This window comes from Hevea brasiliensis, chromosome 12 (assembly GCF_030052815.1).
Source record: "Hevea brasiliensis isolate MT/VB/25A 57/8 chromosome 12, ASM3005281v1, whole genome shotgun sequence".
Classification (NCBI taxonomy): Eukaryota; Viridiplantae; Streptophyta; class Magnoliopsida; order Malpighiales; family Euphorbiaceae; genus Hevea; species Hevea brasiliensis.
This window is the reverse complement of record NC_079504.1, coordinates 26,824,156-26,842,963: the sequence shown is the minus strand read 5'-3', so window position 1 is coordinate 26,842,963 and position 18,808 is coordinate 26,824,156. Positions and strand designations below refer to the sequence as shown.

The 18,808-nt window shown below is 34.7% G+C and overlaps 2 protein-coding genes across 4 annotated transcripts; one reads left to right on the top strand and one right to left on the bottom strand.

The window, feature by feature from the left end:
• Window positions 1-284: 284 nt before the first annotated feature.
• On the bottom strand, window positions 285-10,563 carry LOC110650858 (O-fucosyltransferase 9). Of its 2 annotated transcripts, XM_021805985.2 has the most exons (11): window positions 9,880-10,563; window positions 9,639-9,763; window positions 7,544-7,616; window positions 7,045-7,112; window positions 6,789-6,877; window positions 5,163-5,360; window positions 3,671-3,875; window positions 3,403-3,570; window positions 2,580-2,747; window positions 2,235-2,425; window positions 285-714 (listed from the first exon to the last, which is right to left on the bottom strand). In XM_021805985.2, the coding sequence occupies exons 1-11, from the start codon at window positions 10,034-10,036 to the stop codon at window positions 537-539; spliced, it is 1,620 nt and encodes a 539-aa protein (XP_021661677.2). In that variant the 5' UTR covers window positions 10,037-10,563; the 3' UTR covers window positions 285-536. The 2 variants fall into 2 exon arrangements, with proteins under 2 accessions (XP_021661677.2, XP_021661676.2); XM_021805984.2 differs by having other exon boundaries at window positions 9,639-10,563.
• A 647-nt stretch (window positions 10,564-11,210) lies between these two features.
• LOC110650856 (transcription factor IIIA) lies at window positions 11,211-13,853 on the top strand. Of its 2 annotated transcripts, none has more exons than XM_021805982.2 (3): window positions 11,211-11,390; window positions 11,603-11,737; window positions 12,844-13,853. In XM_021805982.2, the coding sequence occupies exons 1-3, from the start codon at window positions 11,268-11,270 to the stop codon at window positions 13,672-13,674; spliced, it is 1,089 nt and encodes a 362-aa protein (XP_021661674.2). In that variant the 5' UTR covers window positions 11,211-11,267; the 3' UTR covers window positions 13,675-13,853. The 2 variants fall into 2 exon arrangements, 1 of the variants encoding a protein (XP_021661674.2); XR_009142076.1 differs by lacking the exon at window positions 11,211-11,390 and adding an exon at window positions 12,579-12,760 and having other exon boundaries at window positions 11,601-11,737; window positions 12,844-12,984.
• The last annotated feature ends 4,955 nt before the right edge of the window (window positions 13,854-18,808 follow it).

The window sequence follows — 18,808 nt, the reverse complement described above, 5'->3', positions numbered from 1 at the left end:
TGAAGTTTTGAATGCATTCCATTCTGTGACCACCCGTAATCCGCTAGGACTATTAGATGAAGAATCTGCTTTAGTTTTATCCTTGAAAAGGATCGTTCAAATTCTCTTTATGTCCAGCAATGAAGTCAGAGGTACCAAGTTCGAATAGGAATCAACCGTATGGAAAAAAAATCCCTTGAAATTCTACTCGTGAGATTTGAAAGTTTATTAAATACACGAACATATACCATCAAAAAGAGATTCACTTTTGTCAACTGCAAGAGTACAAATCTTTACTTCAACAATTTTGCCAATTACAACACATTTTTTTTTATATATATTGTATATTTTAAAAGCATCATTTACAGTGAAATATGAGAACATGCCAACTATAGCCGAGGCAATGAACCTCAAAGAATAAACCTGTAATGTTCTCCCTCCAAATCTAATCAAAGAATTAAATCTAATGAAACTTGTTTTTTTGCTCATTAATTTTAATGATACAAAAGAAAAATTACACGTATAGTTATTCTGTAACTCCAGAAACTATCATCTGGTTAGAGCCGCAGTTTCATGGTGTTATTATTGTTGTGTTCATGTCTTGCTTTGGGTGTTTTACACATGCAATCAGGCATAGGGAATGTGTAAAGTGATGCACTGGGCTTTCTCAGTTCAGATCCTTTGAGATCACTGCGTCGATGCATGTCTTGCATCTGCTGCCTGAAGACTTCCCACCTGTAAAAGAAAAATAAGAAACAATAGTGATTAACTTAAGATCATTTCTGTGGTGATCAATCATTGAAAAATAAATAAATAAATAAAGGGAGCCTATTCAGTGTACACAAGCTTTCAACCGTTTTCATCAAACATATTCATTCCCTTGTTCTTAAATTGTGTGCAATGAATCATTTTTCAAAAAAGAAAATAATAATAATAATACCAACACAATTCATACATGGATATTGGCAAATATGATCAAATAAACTTTTTTCATAACAGGCAAGCCTATGCAATTTGTTGTAGAGCTTACAACACTAGGATGCCTGTGCAAGTATCAAAAACCAGACAACTTGACTGCACAGAACCATTGGCTTCACATACAAAGAAACTTAGATTCGTAGCAAAGCAAGCAATAAGTCGCATAAGATATATACCAACTTAACAAATAGAAGTACAACATATATTATAGAATTCCCCCGAACATTTCAAAAAATTAAAGTTCACATTTCTGATTGGGTTTTCTATATACATATAACTATGAGTAGTCCAGAAATCAATAGGTGCACGTATGCATTCATGCATGCATATCAACTGTCCAGCATTTGGCATGTCGGCAGCTTAATAGGCAAGAAGAAAGGGTTAAGAACCATCACCGTAGGGTGAATTAACATTCTACCAACTACCAAGGATTAGGAGCATATATCTAACAAAAATTATGAAGTTGAAACTTGCAAGGACTTTCCATTCACAATATACCAAGAACAACCTCAAAAAATAAAAAATAAAACTACCAATTTTTCTTAAGTACTTTGAATAAGATAGTAGATAAATCTAATCGTAATTTTTGACAAAGAAAACAATCAGAAATGACCTTCAATTTATACAAGTTAGTCATTAAAGAGTATTTTCATTTTTAACAATAATGGAAGGCATAGCCATGACTGTGACTCTGTTGTCCACCTCTTTCTCTGTTCTAAATCGTAAATCCCATTTCTTTTATTTCGTTCTTGTTCTTTTTCTGGTCAATATACTCCAAAGAGTCTAGGGCTCCATAAAAGCCACATACTGCAACTTTTACCAAACTGGCCAACATTTCTTAGGCTTGCGCACTTAACATCCATTATAGAACATTACCAAAATATCCACAAGGATATGACGTAAATTACAGTCAGAGATATTATACAATATTTCAATCAGGTTTTATTTTCAATAGAAATTTTATATTGCATAAAGTCTGTGCAACCTTGTATGATATGATAAGATAGTTAAAAAAACAAAGCAACATCTGCAAGGAAGATGGTGAACAAGGAGATTTAAAACATGAATGAGTTCAATCCCTATGTCCCATATTGGTTATATGGGTGGGTGTACATGGCCCTGGTCTCTCTTACCCTAATGGAGACCTTTTAGGGGGAAAGTTCTCCCCTAAGGTACTTAATAGAATGCAATCATTGTAATCTTGATGCTTAAAAACAAACCAAACAAGTGCACTTCTTTTTCTTCAGTTTCAGTTCCACAAATTATTCGCATTATACCTGATATTGGGCTTATCAAATAAGAGAGCCAATTTTCTCTTGTCAGGTTTAATTGTCTTTGCATGACCTCCATACAAATAACGCCGATGACCCATCAAAAAGTGGGGAAAATTTCCACCTTGAGTCGTGACAAAGACTTCACTGTGCAGGCAGACCGTATAATCCAGAGCAGCCAACCTAGATGAGTAGCCCTACATCACATACTCAAGTGTTACAAAGATCGAATTATTCATAACCTATTTTATCTATGTACTTATTTCCATTATGTGCTAGAGGTCTCATTTAGTTGTGATAATAGTTTGGAAAATTACTATTCATATAGTGCACACATGACCAGTTTGATACCTTAAATGGAGCAAGTTCTTCTGCAGTAGCTAGCGTATCTTTTGTTTCTAAACGTGGAAACATCTGTTTAAGTGGAGCCATGAATTTGTCCTCTTTATAAATATTACCCGCCGCAACATAAACTGAAGTGTTATTATCAAAGCCCATGCCCCTAAGCATCATTCCCACCTGCAAAACCAACCACAGAGATCAGTGTTGCATAGGCTAGAATTTTCACTTCTTGTTTTTATCAAGAAGAAGAGAAATAGAACCAAAATTCTAATGTTGTTTCTTCACACCAAGTATACAGGAGCTTGTAATTCAAAAAACAATACAATCAAGTCAATACAAGAAGGAAGTCATGATCTTCCATGTACGCTATAGCTGAGAAATTTCACAAGTGAAAAAAATGGAATGACTACCAAAAATCTTACTCAAATGGCTGACGTTCATTACATCAGGAGTCCTATTTCTTCATTGCTCAGGCACACCATGGTTCTTTCCCTTTTTTCGGTGCTGTGCATGTGCAGGGAACATTACAGCTTTCATTTATAATGAACTCTTAGATTGCCAAAATTCAGGTATTATATTCACTAAGCAAAGGTAACAGAATCAGATGAACTTCATCCAATAACATTGATTTCTAGACCATCACGCAAATCTTTACAATGCATCTTTAGCATTACAGAAGCCAATACTTTCACAAGTTGCCATTGATTTTCTAAAGAGTGTAACTTTACTAGGATTGTTGCATGCATCCTACAACAAAGCCTGAACTGAGCATTATAAAGATGAAAAATTCTATTCATCAAAACCAACAAGAGAAAGAGAATATTTGGATTACCTCTAGTGGAGTTAAAGGGCATTTTCCATCCACACGATTTGCTCCTGGCCTTATTACTCTACCTCTTCTCCTGAATTTTCCTCTCCAGGCTCTTTCTCGAGCAATATCCATTTCATGTTTCTCTTCCTCTCCACCATCATACTCGCAGCATGAAAATGCAACCATATCCTGCCATGATACAGAAAATGACACTTAGAAATAAAGTGGAATACGGCTACAAAAATCTAGCTATAAAGTTTCCTACAAAATAAATGAATGAGTAAAACACCATTTCAAATCGAAGATGCACAGAAACATATTTCCCCCCACTCTGGGAACTATTCTTAAACATCCTATCAACCATTTTCTCTGCAAGAGTTCTTATAGGTTCTGAAAACCTTAGTGCTTCAAAATTGGCTAAGCATCTAAGCCTCTGGATATCAGGAGGAACTGCTTGAGCCAGTCTGTTGGAAAAAGGGGCAATGCGCACAGCCCTGCACAGTGGAGTTAGAAAAGAACTTACAACAAATTCCCCACTAAACAAAGAAATTTGATGTAACAGCTGTGCATACTAATGAAAGAGAACAATTCACTGCAAATATGTGAAAGCATTCTAAATAAGTTCAGCACAAATTGAAACATAAGTTTGGTGCACGCATGTGGATGTGGCTGCTTCTTTTTATGTCATATTTCTTCACTTTCAGTATGCATGTATTTCTGATTCTGCAAATTTTATTATGCCTTTTTGTGCATATATATGTTTGCACAGACTAGCAAGTCATGTGACCACATCAGCATCACATGTATGGTTCAAATGAAATACCAGCAACAAATTGCACTAGCCTACATCCTTCTGTACACCTCAAGGGCCTTCTTCTCATTAATTATATTTATCTCATTTACGGCATGCATTATTCCTTTTCACTACTACGGCAATTTTTTTTAAAATTTTCCACAAAAGGACAACTTCTATTTAGCGTTTTTTTTTTTAATTTCTTTTTTTGTGGGTTGTTGTTGGGGGGGGGGGGGGGGGTAATATTGTTTGGAATCAATTACAAGTAGATTATATGAGTATGACTCAACAAATGCAGCCTTCCCTAAACTCACAAAAATGTTAGTGCAAGAAGAGGAACTGAATGATATACAACATCAATAAGTTCAAAGTTTTATCTATAGCAAAATATAACACTACAGTAACACGATCTCACCCTTGCTGCTGGAATTTGATATGCTGATTTTTCATCATTGTTGCCAAGTATGTTGTTAAATGTAAATCTGATCCTACCAATGAGAGGGGCATTCAATAATCCGATACTCGTTGAGAACAAAGCTTGGCATAGCCTTATAAACGACATACACCTCTCCACCTATATATTAATTTAAATTTTAAACTTTTTGGTCGATGTTCTGACAAATATCAAGGTAATAAAACACTTTTTGTATCTGAATAAGTAATTATGATAATCTACATGGCTTAAACTATAATCATCGCTAATTTAGATGGTAATTTAGAAATATGCAACAGGAAAGAGTCCAAGAATAACAATGCCTCTCAAAGAAAGTGACACACTGATGCATACAAAATCATCCACAATCTCCTAATTAAGTCTTGTAACTAGAGATGAGAGGTGGCTGTGTATAGGAATGATCAACAAGCACCACCAATTTAACTGAGTCATATGCATGTCATATAAATATAAATAGTCATAAATTTTCTTTTTTACTTTGGGCGGGACCAGCCTTCATACTGATAATAGAAAACTATATATATAACTGCATACCGCATCTGCACCAGCTTTGGAAGCACTTTCTGAAGATAGTAGGTTGGACTGGACCAAGCTTTTACTCTCAAATTGGCAATACTACTTATATTATTGTCAAACTGCTCAAGTACATCTCTTGGGAGTTCTGGAACTACATCCACATCATTCTTAAGCGCGTGTATAAAGAAATCTTGATCAAATATATCTCCAAATTTGCTGTCATAGGGAGGAAGACGAGAAAAAAGGTAACACTTCCAAACATCTTGCACCATAAATGAAATATTCTCATATATTTAATGTAGAAAAACAAAAGTGATTAAGGAATCAAATATTGGTAAAAGGAAGTCCTAATGTAACAAAAAAAGCAGTTATGAAAAGTTTTCCATGGAAGCTACAACGCACAAGTGAGAATATAACATGTTCTAACATGAAACTTGACTTACCTTTAGCATTTTTCTGTGTCTTAGATTCAAAGATCTACAGGGCATATTACAATTAAAACAATCGAGACACACAAAAATAAATGCATATTTATGTGGATGTCAGCAAGGGCTTTGGTGCAATGGTCAGTTTGCTCAATTGTGACCTACAGTTCACAGGGTCTTACCATGGAAACAACCTCCTACAGTGCAAGGGAGAATGCAGTGTACATCTAGCCCTCCATGGAGCCCAAAATGCACAAAGTCTTGTAAAATACATTTTCACATTGCATATAAGCATTATGGAAGTGAATTAAGTCTATACATGATATGGAGTTTGGGCTGGTAATAGCCCCTAGAGGAAGCATGAGTTTAAATAGAAGAGATAAACTTTGGTAATAGTGATCAAAGCTAATTGAACTTCTATTTGACACGACTTTGGAGGGGGGCAAAAAGTAAGAGAAGCATGACCCTTTAGCCTAGTAATTTGATTGAGAGTTACTTTTCTCCTTTTTCCTTTAACCATTGTTATACCTTAGCCCAACCCCTTGGTGTATTAGCCCAACCCCTTGGTGTATGTCTGAGCATAAGTAAGCCTCACTTTGAAAAGAGATGGGCCATTGGACCCAGAAGGTCTTAGCAGGGGGACGGAGACCAAGGGACAAAGGAAAATTGAAAGTGGTAATTTTTTCCTGGCTCCCTCTGCACAAAAGTAGACAGAATAACTGGATGAGAGAGAGAGGGGCATTTCTACAGTTACAATTCCTTATATAGTCCCATTAAACTCTATTATCTTCCGAATTCCCAACAATTGATCACTGATGTATTGCAATACAATTGGTAGAATAGAGAGAAGGGCCATGTTTCAATGCCTAAAGAGTTGCAACTTATTGTCAAATTTCTCCCCTCAAACCTGAATTATTAGCAGCACTTTAAATACATTAGTCAACTTAAGCATGTAGCAATGTACATTCTCAATGTCATGAGGACAAGTACAAAACCCATTGCTGCAAAGAACTATTCAGTCAAACAGAAGGATTACAAGGAGTGGAAATTAGGACTCCATTAAAGAGAAACTTGAACAAGACATGACAAGAACTCATTTAACCTAAATAGATGACTCAATTTACATAGAAAGTAATTAATAACTATTTAGCATCTATTTCAACATATTTTAGATATGAAATTACTATGAATTAATACCAGCAACAATAACAAGAATCACCTGGAATCTTGCCAAACACTGTTTAAATGAAAAATTGGAATGACAAGAGTAGCATTCAGTAGTCCTGCCACAGCAACTGCATCGCATATCTGTATCCAGGAAAACATGAATAAAACTAGTAACAAAAAAAGTAATCAAGCAAATAAATGATTCACATGAAATAGTTATGGCCTGCATAAAGTGCATTATATTGGTGCAGCTTTTCAACAGTCAAAACTCAAAAGCAAAGGAATCAATTTCTAAAGATGAAACATACCGATAAACGTTGTTGATTCAAGCCACCATTTGCTTCAATTATAAGAAAACCATTAGACTTTGGCAATTCTGAGAAACATAAAAACAACAAAAAGAGGGAACAAAAGAGAGCCATTAGCAACCCAAAATGCCTCAACAAACATAATGAAATGCCTAATACAAATAAGAGGAACAGTAGCAGTGACAACAAACAAATATGCAATTATAGTTCATTTTATTTCTTTAGCCATTAACATGGTGATACAACTTGTTCAAGGTTCAAGACTATATAGGACACATGATATTTGCAGTGTTTACTCCAAATATAGATGAAAAGTTAATGTGTTCACACGGTGAACATTTATGATTCCAGAACCTGCTGGAACATCCATTCTGCCATACAACAAATTTAACTTCAAAATTATTGCTAATCAATTTGTGATTTTATTTTATTTTTTTCTACAATTTATTAAAATAGATCATTCTTCGGTTGGCCATGGTTCTTGTACAGAAAATCAAACCTGCTTCAGAAATATTGTTGTTGCCACAAGGTTTCCAACCTTTATGAAGTTTGGGATCCCATGCTCTCATCAGCTGCATGATTTGGTTTGCATAAGTTGTACGTGGAATATTGAATTGTAATTATAACTTATGGTGCAGGAGGAAAAAAAGAAAAAATACAACTTAAAACTAATGTAATTAAATAATGCAAAGAAGAAAATAATACTACTTCAGATTTACAATAATGAGAATCACAGAAAGATATCATTTGATGACTTGACAGCCAAACATTAAATACATGAACCATACATCAAACATTATTTCCTAGTTGTAAAGATCATAATAGATTTTGATTAAGTATTTATTTGGGGTTTACCGCTGGTATTTATTTATTCCTTTCATTAGAGGATTTTGTTTTAGTTCCCTGGGTGCCTATATATCTGTTATTTTGGAAAAAATAATTGACATAAATTAGTTGGTCAAATATTCAAAAATTTCTCCTCTTCATGTTTCTTTATTCTGTAAATTTTCTCCCCTGCCCCCACCCCACCTCTTCCTCTCTTCAGCTTTCTCTATGTACAGGGAAATAGAAGAGAAGGAAGAGTAGCTGCCAAGGAAGAGGAAGAATAGATAGAGGTATTTTAGACCTTCCACCAACAATAAACAAGAGGGTCATCCGTATGCTGGACCTGGAGATCATCTCTTCTACTCCTAGTGAAGATCCCAATTAAAAAGTTATTCTAGCAGCCTTAGGACAAAGAGTACCCATATGCAGACTCTTAGCAGAGTAATTCCATCATTGAGTGTTTAGAGTGCTATAACAAGGTTCTTATTATAGTATTATACCCATATCTCTGGTGCAACTTAATCCCTGATCACAAGATAAGACAATAATCCACTGATAAGGAGAATGTTGACCAGATAGTTGTTAGATGCCTCACAAATACAATGAGGCAGATGCTACTCATCAATGGCATCAAATATGTTCTTTCTGCAGCTATCTAAGAGAAAGACGCTTGAAATTTCGGGGGCGGATATGGAGTTTAGAAGGATAGTTTTTTCTCATGCACCAGTAGGAAGAACTTCTGAATTTTATACAGGGAATCTAACTAAAGATGAATTTGGATTGGTTCTGAATCTTTATCACTACCATCACTAACTTGTTTCCATTATTCTTTTGTTTCCTGACCTTGTAAGTTTCTCTCTAGAGCAGAGTTCTAGGTGGAGGAGATTTGATTAGGATCACTACAGAATTCAATAAGTAGAGGATCTATTTTGGCTATTTTTATGGACTATAATTTTATTTAGTTTTTCCTTTATGCATTTATATACAGGTTTCTGTTATATTTTAGTAAATAGTCAAACATGAATTAACAAATTTGATTGAAGATTGAAACTTTCTCCCAGCCTATTCTCATGTTTCTTTCTTTCTCTTTATATTCTTTTTTCTTTCCCTCTCAATACTTTCTCCTTTCTCTACTCTTTTCCCTCAAAATTTTCTTCTCTATCTGTCCCCTTATTCTTCTCTTTGTTTACATCCTACACCATCAATTTAGCTGCAACATAATTTATTTTTTTCACCTATAATGCATAAGCACATAGGAAGTTCCTACCCCGATATACAATAGTCAGACAAATTTATCATTCATTACCACGGCATACATCCATGCAGAAATCCAAGTTCCAAAAAATGAGCCAAATTGGGCACCTTATTTATTTCTGGGCAGCCAAAAAGATATAAACATCATTTAAACATTACTGAAGGGAAATGAAACAGTAGCCTATCTAAGGGCCTTATCGGATACACCAAAGCTACAAAGCAGTTAAGAGCAAATGCATCAAGAGAATTAAAAAAAGTTAGACGGACCTATGACCTATCTATGCATATCCACAGAATTAGAGCCATTAGATTATGAAGTTCCATTCAGCACTCCAGTTCCTCTTACAGCACATTTGATTAACTTAGAGAGTTACATCTAAGAAACTGCCAAAAAGAGGTAACCAAATGGCATAACTCAACAAAAATAGTGGCTTCTTGACAACAAGAACAAAACTTCAATAGAATCCATGGAATATAAAAACACCTAGAAAGTTAATACAAACTAGAAATAGTACCGCATTGTAGCTTCTATTGCTCTTAGCCTCCATATGCGGCCACAGCTTCTTAAAAACCTGCGGACTTCTGTATACAGACCCCGGCGGAGGACGCTTCCGTACAACAACACCGCCATTCTTCAAATCTACGTCAAAATTCAAAGATCCCATATACAACATCATCCCAGAAATGTACAACAAAGGCGCAAACAAAAGCACACCTCTCCGCTTAAAAACCAAAGACACAAGTACAAACATTAACCTCTCCACCCAATTCCGTTTGGAGCCACGACCGCAGCCGCCAGCGCCACTACCACCTCCAGAACCTCCACCATTCCCACCAGACTTGCCCCGGCTGTGGCGAAGGCGAGGAGAGGAGGGGGGAGAGGGCGTGGTGGTTGCAGTGACGGAGTGGCCATTGCCGAGGCGGCTGTAACCGTGCATGGGGGTATAAATCACGGTCGCGGATTGAGAGAGATGCGAAAAAGCTAAAGAAAGTGGGAAAAGAGGCGAAATTGAATGATGGGTATTATTAAAAATAGAAAAGTGTGCATTGTAAAAGAAAGGAATTGGGGAATTAAATAGAGATTTTAATGAAAATCTGTAACAGCATTAGCTACAAGAGCAGAGAGACATGTATAGAGGAGGAGAAGCATGAGTGACAGAGAGAAAAAGAGAGATAGGGGTGAAGAACAGGTCTTGGAAGACGTGGGTAGCATTGGTTTATGCAGGTGCAAGCAATTAAGAGCTTCACGTGTCAAGGCCTGAGAAGGGGTTCTCTGAATCTGCACCTCTCTCCTCCCCCTCCTCCTCCTCCTCGTCGTCTTTTATAGAGTAGAATTGGAAATGCATGCGATTCTTCAACGGAGAATTGCAAGAGTAATATTAAACAGAGTTTTTCATCTACAACCGACAATTAAGGACTGACTGACTGGGACTCTCTTGCACTAAAGGGGGGCTCCTTTTGAAAAGTTTGCTTTTTATACATTTTTTTATTATTTCTAAAAAAATAATATTTTTATTAATTAGTAATTATATTTAAATAAATATTGCGCAAAAAAAATTATATTGAAATATTATAAATTTGAATATGCATAGAGCAATTATATTTAAGTCTCAAAATTAATTTATAAAAATTTAAATTTTAGATAATGTTTAGAAGTTTTATATTAAATATAAAATTAATGGTGCAAAAGTAATTAATAAGAAAAATATAATTACTTAAATTTTTAAATACAATTACTTTTAATCTTAAAATTTAGAACATGTAATATAAAATAATAATATTTAAATATAATACTTAATTAATAGAAATATTTAATTTTAGAATATGAACATTTATATTTATATATTTATATTTTATATTTATATATATTTAATAATATTAAATATTTTAATAATTATTAACTATTATAGTTAGTGATTAATCATTTATATTTTTTTAAATGTTAAGAAATTAATTGTCATAATATATGATTTATTTAGCATTTTTGTTAAAAATATTATTAAATTAAAACTTTTTAAATATATTAATTATAAAATATTTAAAGCGAAAGCCACAAAGCCTAGGGTTCTTATCGATCTTCTTCTTCTTCTTCCTCCTCCCACAAAAACAGAGTCTGCAGCTGCACAGAGAGAGAGAGAAGAAAAATGGAAGATTCGGTGGAGATCGAAAGGCCAAGGACTATTTTTAGACGTTACTTCTGTGATTATTGTGGAATTTGCAGGTCTAAGAAGTCTCTCATTAATTTTCACATCCAAACTCAACATAAGGTCCTTTAATCTATCTCTCACCTTTATGTTTCTGGTTCTGTTCCATAATTATAGCAGGCATCGGTTTCTGTAGCTAATTGTCTTGTTAATTCCTTAGATTATGTGTGGGACAATCTGTTTTGTTTGTAACCAAAGTGGTGTTTTGGTAGTTTTGATGATGTTTCGTATTTTCTATGGATTTTGGTTTTCTTATCGTTTTCCCTGTTGTTTAGGAAGAGATGGACAAGGTTAAAGCTAATGAAAATGAAGAAATGGAAGTTGTGAAGTCCAATGCGTGCCAAGAATGTGGTGCCATTTTCAAAAAGCCTGCATATCTGAAACAACATATGCAAAGTCATTCTCTTGTGGTATTGATCATGGCTCTTAAATTATTTATCTTGTTTGTTTGCTTGTTTTGTTGTCTATTGAGTGTTAATTATTTCTCCTTGGGATTTGTATGTGTTTTACTGCTGGTTTGCTTATTATAATGATCCTTACGGGCTTGTATTCTCTGCCTGCTGTGTGCTTGCCTACAGGTACTTGCCTAAAGTATGAATTTTTTTTGTCTTGTAAGGTCAAGGAGAAGTGTTGAAATGAATAAAGAAAGTAATCTTTATGGGTTGGTTTTTGTACAATCATGAGTATTTGGGCATTGATGGATTTGTATTTGTTGATCTGAGTTGGATAATTTAGGAAGTTAAATGGTTCTTTGTTTTTTTATGAAGTTGATTGAAATTTGAAAGGACCTCGCATCCTCTTTGTTTCTGAGTTACTGATAACACGTAGCTTTCTAATGCAAAGCATTGTTCTGAAATAGTGCAATGTGTAGAAATCTATTAATGCATAAGAGCTGCTGCTGGTGCTGGGCCTTCAACAGTCTTAGGCCCCTTTTGATGTTGAGTTTTAGGGTAAAAGAAGTGTGCTTGTTGAAAAAAGCATTTAGAAAAAGTTTTGTTAATTTAGTGTTATTATGATTAAAACATATCAAATTTAATTTTTAATCAATTTTTCATAATCTAATTAATATAGTTAAGAAAGTGCTTTTCTGAACAGCAATAACAGTTTGAATTATGTGTTTTCTGCCTTGACATCAGCACTGCTGAAGGCACTTTTGTCATAGTTAACAATTATTTACACTCTTTATTGGTTTTTTTGTTGTATTTGTTAATTACATTATTTTCAGCATATTGAAAAATAATAACTCTGCAGGAGTGCTTTTTTCCCCCTATTATGAAAACGCCTAATGTGGTGGCGTGAAGCATTGGATCCCACACACAGAACTCCAAAATGCGAGAGGCTGAAAGTTTGGACTTGAATGGACCAGTATCAGGTTGGGAGACCTCCTGAGAAGCTCCATCAAGCAGGCCTCAATCACGCACTGGTTGAATGAGGTTTGAAGGCTTCCTTATTAGTGTATGGTTAATTATGCATGTAATTATTGCCTCTAACATGGATTATATATCTGATTTTGTAGAGGCCATATGTGTGTTCAGTTGATGATTGCCATGCCAGCTACAGAAGGAAAGACCACTTGACTCGTCACCTTCTTACACATGAGGGAAAACTCTTTAAGTGTCCTACTGGGAATTGCAACATTGAATTTGTTTTCCAAGGCAATGTGAAAAGGCATGTTAAAGAACTTCACAGTGAGGATTCCCCCTCTGCTAAATGTGGTCAGAAGCAGTGTGTTTGTCAGGAAACTGGTTGTGGGAAGGTGTTTAGATACCCTTCAAGGCTGCGAAAACATGAGGATTCCCATGTTAAGCTGGAATCGGTGGAGGCATTCTGTGCAGAACCAGGCTGTATGAAACATTTTTCCAATGCTCAATGCCTTAAGGACCACATCCAGTCATGCCACAGATACATGACTTGTGAGATTTGTGGGAGAAAGCAGCTGAAAAAGAACTTTAAGAGACATCTCCGCACTCATGATGCTGTTTGCTGGTCAATGAAGAGAATTAGATGCCATTTTGAAAATTGTTGCCACACATTTTCAAACAAAACAAATCTTAATGTGCATGTGAAGGCTGTGCACCTTGAAGTCAGACCTTTTACCTGTGGATTTCCAGGTTGTGATGTGAGATTTGCATACAAGCATGTTAGAGATAAGCATGAGCAATCTGGGTGCCATGTCTATACTCCTGGTGACTTTGAAGAGTCTGATGAGCAATTTAGGTCGAGGCCTCGAGGTGGGAGGAAGAGGAAATGTCCAACTGTAGAAATGCTGATTCGCAAGAGGGTTACTCCACCAACCGATTTGGATCCCTTCCATGCTTGGTTTCAGTCAAATGAGGGTGAAGAGTGAGTCGCCTCGGCTTGAGTCTGGAAGTTAGCTCTGTATATCAACTGTATAGTGTTCTGGTATATTCTGCTTTTTGTTACATCTAGAAGTTATATAAACCTTTCAACTGATTATTTTCCCTACGTCATATGATTTTGTATTGGCACATATATTAATGTAGCTTGTAGCTTTTTAGCTTAAAATCTCTATAGCTCTGGTAGTAGTTTTTGCCATTTTTGGTGAAAAACAGTTCTCCCTGATTAAACCAACCGGGCATTAATTGTTGTAATAGGGTCGTTTTTAAATTAAAAAATATAATATAAAATTTTTTAAATTTTAAAATTTTGTAAAAAAAATTCTCCTGACGTCGATAATTCTCTTTTCTTTATGTGATAATGAAATAATGAAATATAAGATAATAGTGGAATAATGAAACATTAGATATACAGTAGCTATTCTACTAAGTTTGAAAATTATCTCTATTCCTTTTCCCATAAGGAATAGGGTTTTTATTTTATTTTATTTTTTAATGAGTGGGAAGTTTCGTTATTGTATTCTGTTTCATTTGTTTATTTTGCAGTTCTTCTTAATAAACAGGAAAATGGTTTTTATTAGTTATTGCTTATTATGAACTCTATTACAAAAACTCTTACAAAATCTCAATCAAATTACAAATTCATCTTAAAAAAATGAAAATTAATTTTATAAAAATCGCCGGAATTTGTTTTGTGGTAGTAACCGGCAATTCTACTGTTGTCCGACAAAGTAAATGGCGTGCATTAATATCTTCTTCTTCTGCGCCTGCCTCATCTCGCCCGCTTGTATCTTCCCACTCACTCTCAAGTCGCGCCGGCAAACCCACTTCTGTCTCATGGGTCTCTTCGTTTCCTAGTATAAGCATTTCCATCAATAACAACTCACTTATTAGCTTCGAATCCCACTCTCAACAAGGTTTGCACTCCCTTCTTCAATCTTTCAAACCTTTTTTCTATTTTAATCTCCCCTATTTGGCTCCTGAGAAAAGGAAAAGATAGTGTTATGGCCACTAGACTTATCAACTGAAGTTGGGTTTCTTTTCTTCTTCATGTTTAATGTTTTTTGTTTTCTTTTCCGCTGCTGCACTTTCTAGAGAACCATACAGAGGGCAGCATCTATTTTGTCTTTGAAGTACTTCATATATTGCCCTTAATTTATACTTGTTAAGGAGTAACCCTTATTTGCTTGTGGAGTTTTATCATTAATCTTTTTATTTATATTGAAAACTATATATACTGAAAAAACAATTAATAAATTAAATTATGGGGGAAGTGTTATATTTTGCTCCATACAGATATATTATATTCGAGATGGTGAAAGAGGCTTTGTTTTGATTCTGCAGTAACAATAGAAAATGAGATTTCATTGTTAGTTTTAGGTGAACATAGTTGATGATTCAAAAATCTGCACTTTTATGGTCCAATAAGCCTATTGGCTTAGAGTAGAGCTTCTAACATACACTTCTAGTGGAATTAAATACAACTGAAATCTGACTCAAAATCCTCCAATTGTATGTAACAAAGTGGACAATAAAGAACCTTTTTCTTTTGCTTCTTTCTCATCTTCTTTTTCACTTAAGGATAAACAGAAATAATGAAACTTTCTTTGGACTTGAGTGAGCCTAAATCCCTATTTCTTGGTTTCAGAAAACAGTTTAGATATTTATAATATCTGATGAAATCCCTTATAGTCTAATAAGAGTTCTAGTGCTTGAAGATGTTCCTGCATATGTGAAATTTTATGGTGGATTCAAAAGGGAAATCTTTACACTAATATGGTAGTTCATTTAAATTTAGATACTAATCATCATAATATCGTGTGCGAAAAGGTAAGTGGGAAACTTCATTAGATTAAAATCTTATTGGCAGTAGCATGTAGACTACCATACGTACCTAAAGCATCCCCATTGTGAGGAACTTAAGATGTAGTAGTACATAACATAGTTCAGCACTTATCATTCCTAAGTTGTTTTGGTTTAGGGCATGTTCTTTTGCTGGGAATTTGTAAGGTAAAATTAAAAGTTTTGAGAGATTTTGAAGTTTGGGCAGAATAACAAGTCAGTTGGGAGATTTATTCCTCTTTTTCTTGTGGGATATCACCACTTTCCAATGGTGGGTAGATCATCTTCAGTGTTATGAAACGAGTCTAATATTTGATTGGCCAGAGGAAGTTGGTGTTTTTTGTTGAATGATTTAGAAATTTTGAGCTAATCATAAAATTGATTGACAACTGATCTTGTTGGAAATTGAGTGACAACTGATCTTGTTGGAAATTTACTAACATTTACCAATTGGAGTTCTTTGCCATATTCCGGATCTCATATCTGGTTTTGAAAGGTTAATCAGTTCCTCATCTGAGTTGAAGTGGTAACATTTGGGAGCTGGGTTAAGACCAATTATCTGGCTAAATGTAGTGTTTTTGATGTCCAAAATAATTTACTGCAAAGTGACATTTCACATTAAATTTAGATTAGGCATATGAGCATCTGCAGGAATCAATGCCCCTTGATCTGGGCTTTTACAGGATGCAATTAAAAAATCTCTCTTAGTTTTTTTCTTTAATTTGCTGATTTAAGATTTTGAATCTAAAAGCTGCATAAACCCCACCCCATCTGCTTTAGTTCTAGCCCAAGGACAATTATTATGGTTGTGGTCCTTTTTGTCTGTATGAGAATGAGTTCAGATTATGTTATTTGGCTAAGGAGTGAAATTATTTGTGTACCAGCACTCTACTTTCAGTTGTAAGATAGTTGTTGAGTTCTGAAAGCAAGGAATAGATTTCATTGTGCTGAAAGCCAGGACCAGACCACATTTTCATCTCGCTTGTTGAGTACTGCAACAGCAAACATTCTATTACAACACAGGTATGAGAGGTACTTGGTATTTTATATCCTGCATGAGTGTGCCCCCTATTGAAGGAGGGTTTTGTCTCACATTGGTTTGGGATAAGAATTTTGTGTTAAATATGAGATTTAGGCAAACCTCCTCCCCTTGAGCTAGCTTTTAGGATTGAGTTAGATTGCGTCTATTTTCTCTACATGGTATTAGAACTTGATGGCCGACATTCTCGATGCATATAGTTCTTTGTATGAATCCAAGGAGATTGTTTTGATTGGATCAATAGAAATTTTTTTTTTCTTTTTACAAGAAAAAAAATAGTTTATTAAAGAAAGACAGGAAACTTCTTCACTTAACCGAAACACAGCAATAGCAAAACAGATAACAAACACGTGACAACAGAATAGAGGAGTGCCCCCTGATCTTACTGAAAAACGCTCAAAAACCTCCTCTGAAGGCCCCTAAAGCATAATCCCATAAAGAAGCCATGGCTACGAGTATGTTTGTGTTGTTGTTGTCCTTCCTTATTGGAGCTCTCTCTCTCTCTCTCTCTCTCTAAGCAAAGAGAATGAATATTATTTAAGGGGTCAAAAATTCCTTTGATTTGATGTTGTACATAGATCAAATTCTTTCTTATATTGGATTTCACTTAACTATTTACGTTTCATTTTGTGTTCTTGGAGTAGAAGTTTTGTGTATCACCATGCTATTAAGTATTTTTATTCAAGTTCTTTTCTTTCTAAGAGGTGGATCACATAGAAAACTTGTTTGTTCTCTCTATCAAACCTTCTCTAGTGCTTGTTTTGCAAGTTGAAGAATAATATTTCTGGCTTATTCATGGCATGTTGAATGCTTACCTTAAGTCTTACATGTCAGGAGTGTAAAAATTTTAAGTACCCTTGAATTCATTTGTCTTTCATTGAAGATGGTGTCTTTGCTTGGTAGTAATTTTGAGCCAGCATGAAGCTAATGGCTGAATTCAGCTACTGTCAACTTGGTGAAGAAAATATGAGATGTCATTTTTCTTAATTATATGTGGGGATGTAAATTACAGAATATTATGATTCAATTTCTGATTCCCCCTCCCTATGGGATTTCTCCAGGAAACAATTAAAATATGCTTGTTGCGGGAAAGTTTCAACTTGAATCTCCATAATTAAGACAATCCTAATTATGATCTCTTATGAAACTGCACTACACACTCTAATAGTCAACAAAACTGTCCAAGAAATTCAAAGTTTACAGTGACACGAGGTTGTCTCTTTGTATATATTGTTTTTGTTGTTGTCATTATTTTTGAATGTGCTTTATTTAGTTTCCTGGCATCCCCTGAATTGTTTGTGCATACCAATAAAATGGAATGATCTACAAATTGAGTTAGCTGTTACATTTCCTGAAAAGCTGCAAATCATAGATGGTTCTGTTATCAGAAATATATGGTTTTTTCAAGAGAAGGAGCTCTAATATTTGCCATGACATATTTGTAGAAATCTTTCATTCAAGCTGTCTGGACGAGGAGACCTCGAGGTGAAGCGGCAAAGAAACCCAACAAGAAATCATGGAAACAGAGGACAGCCATGTATATGAGGCCATTCTTACTCAATGTTTTCTTCTCATAGAGATTTATCCATGCGAAAGTTATGTACCAGGGAAAAGCAAAGTGATATCAGTTGCTACTACAAATGCCAAGGTTCTCAGAAGCAGTTTACCATTGCATACCGATCACGACGCCTGGAGAGTTATTGCTGAGAGATCAAAGGAAGCTGAGGTATATGCAATGTCTTATAAACCTAGAAAGAATGAGTGGATTGAAGGAAAGCTCGAGATTGTCAAGAATTCCATTAAAGGAATGAAGGGTGTAACAGAGTCAAGTAGAAGGTAATACACTGTCAACTTTGAGTTCGACCCAGTTCGGCTTGGAAACAGACATTGTGAAAACCAGCATCAAGATGGCAAATCTAGTAGCTTCACAAGGTGCATAAACGTATACATGTGATTTTTTTAGGAAAATTTACAATTTGATCCCAAGGTTTTGTCTTATATAACACTTTAGTCCTTGAATTTTGAAAAATTAATTATTTTGTCTCGAATTTTACAATATATTACAATTTAATAATTAAATTTTAAAAATTTAATTATTTAATTCTTAGATTTCACACTATATCATACTTTAGTCCCTATAATTTTAATATATAAAACAATTTAGTCCTTACGTCAATGGATGGAATTATTATAAAAATTAAAATTATGGATATTAAATTATTTTATATATTAAAATTAAAAAG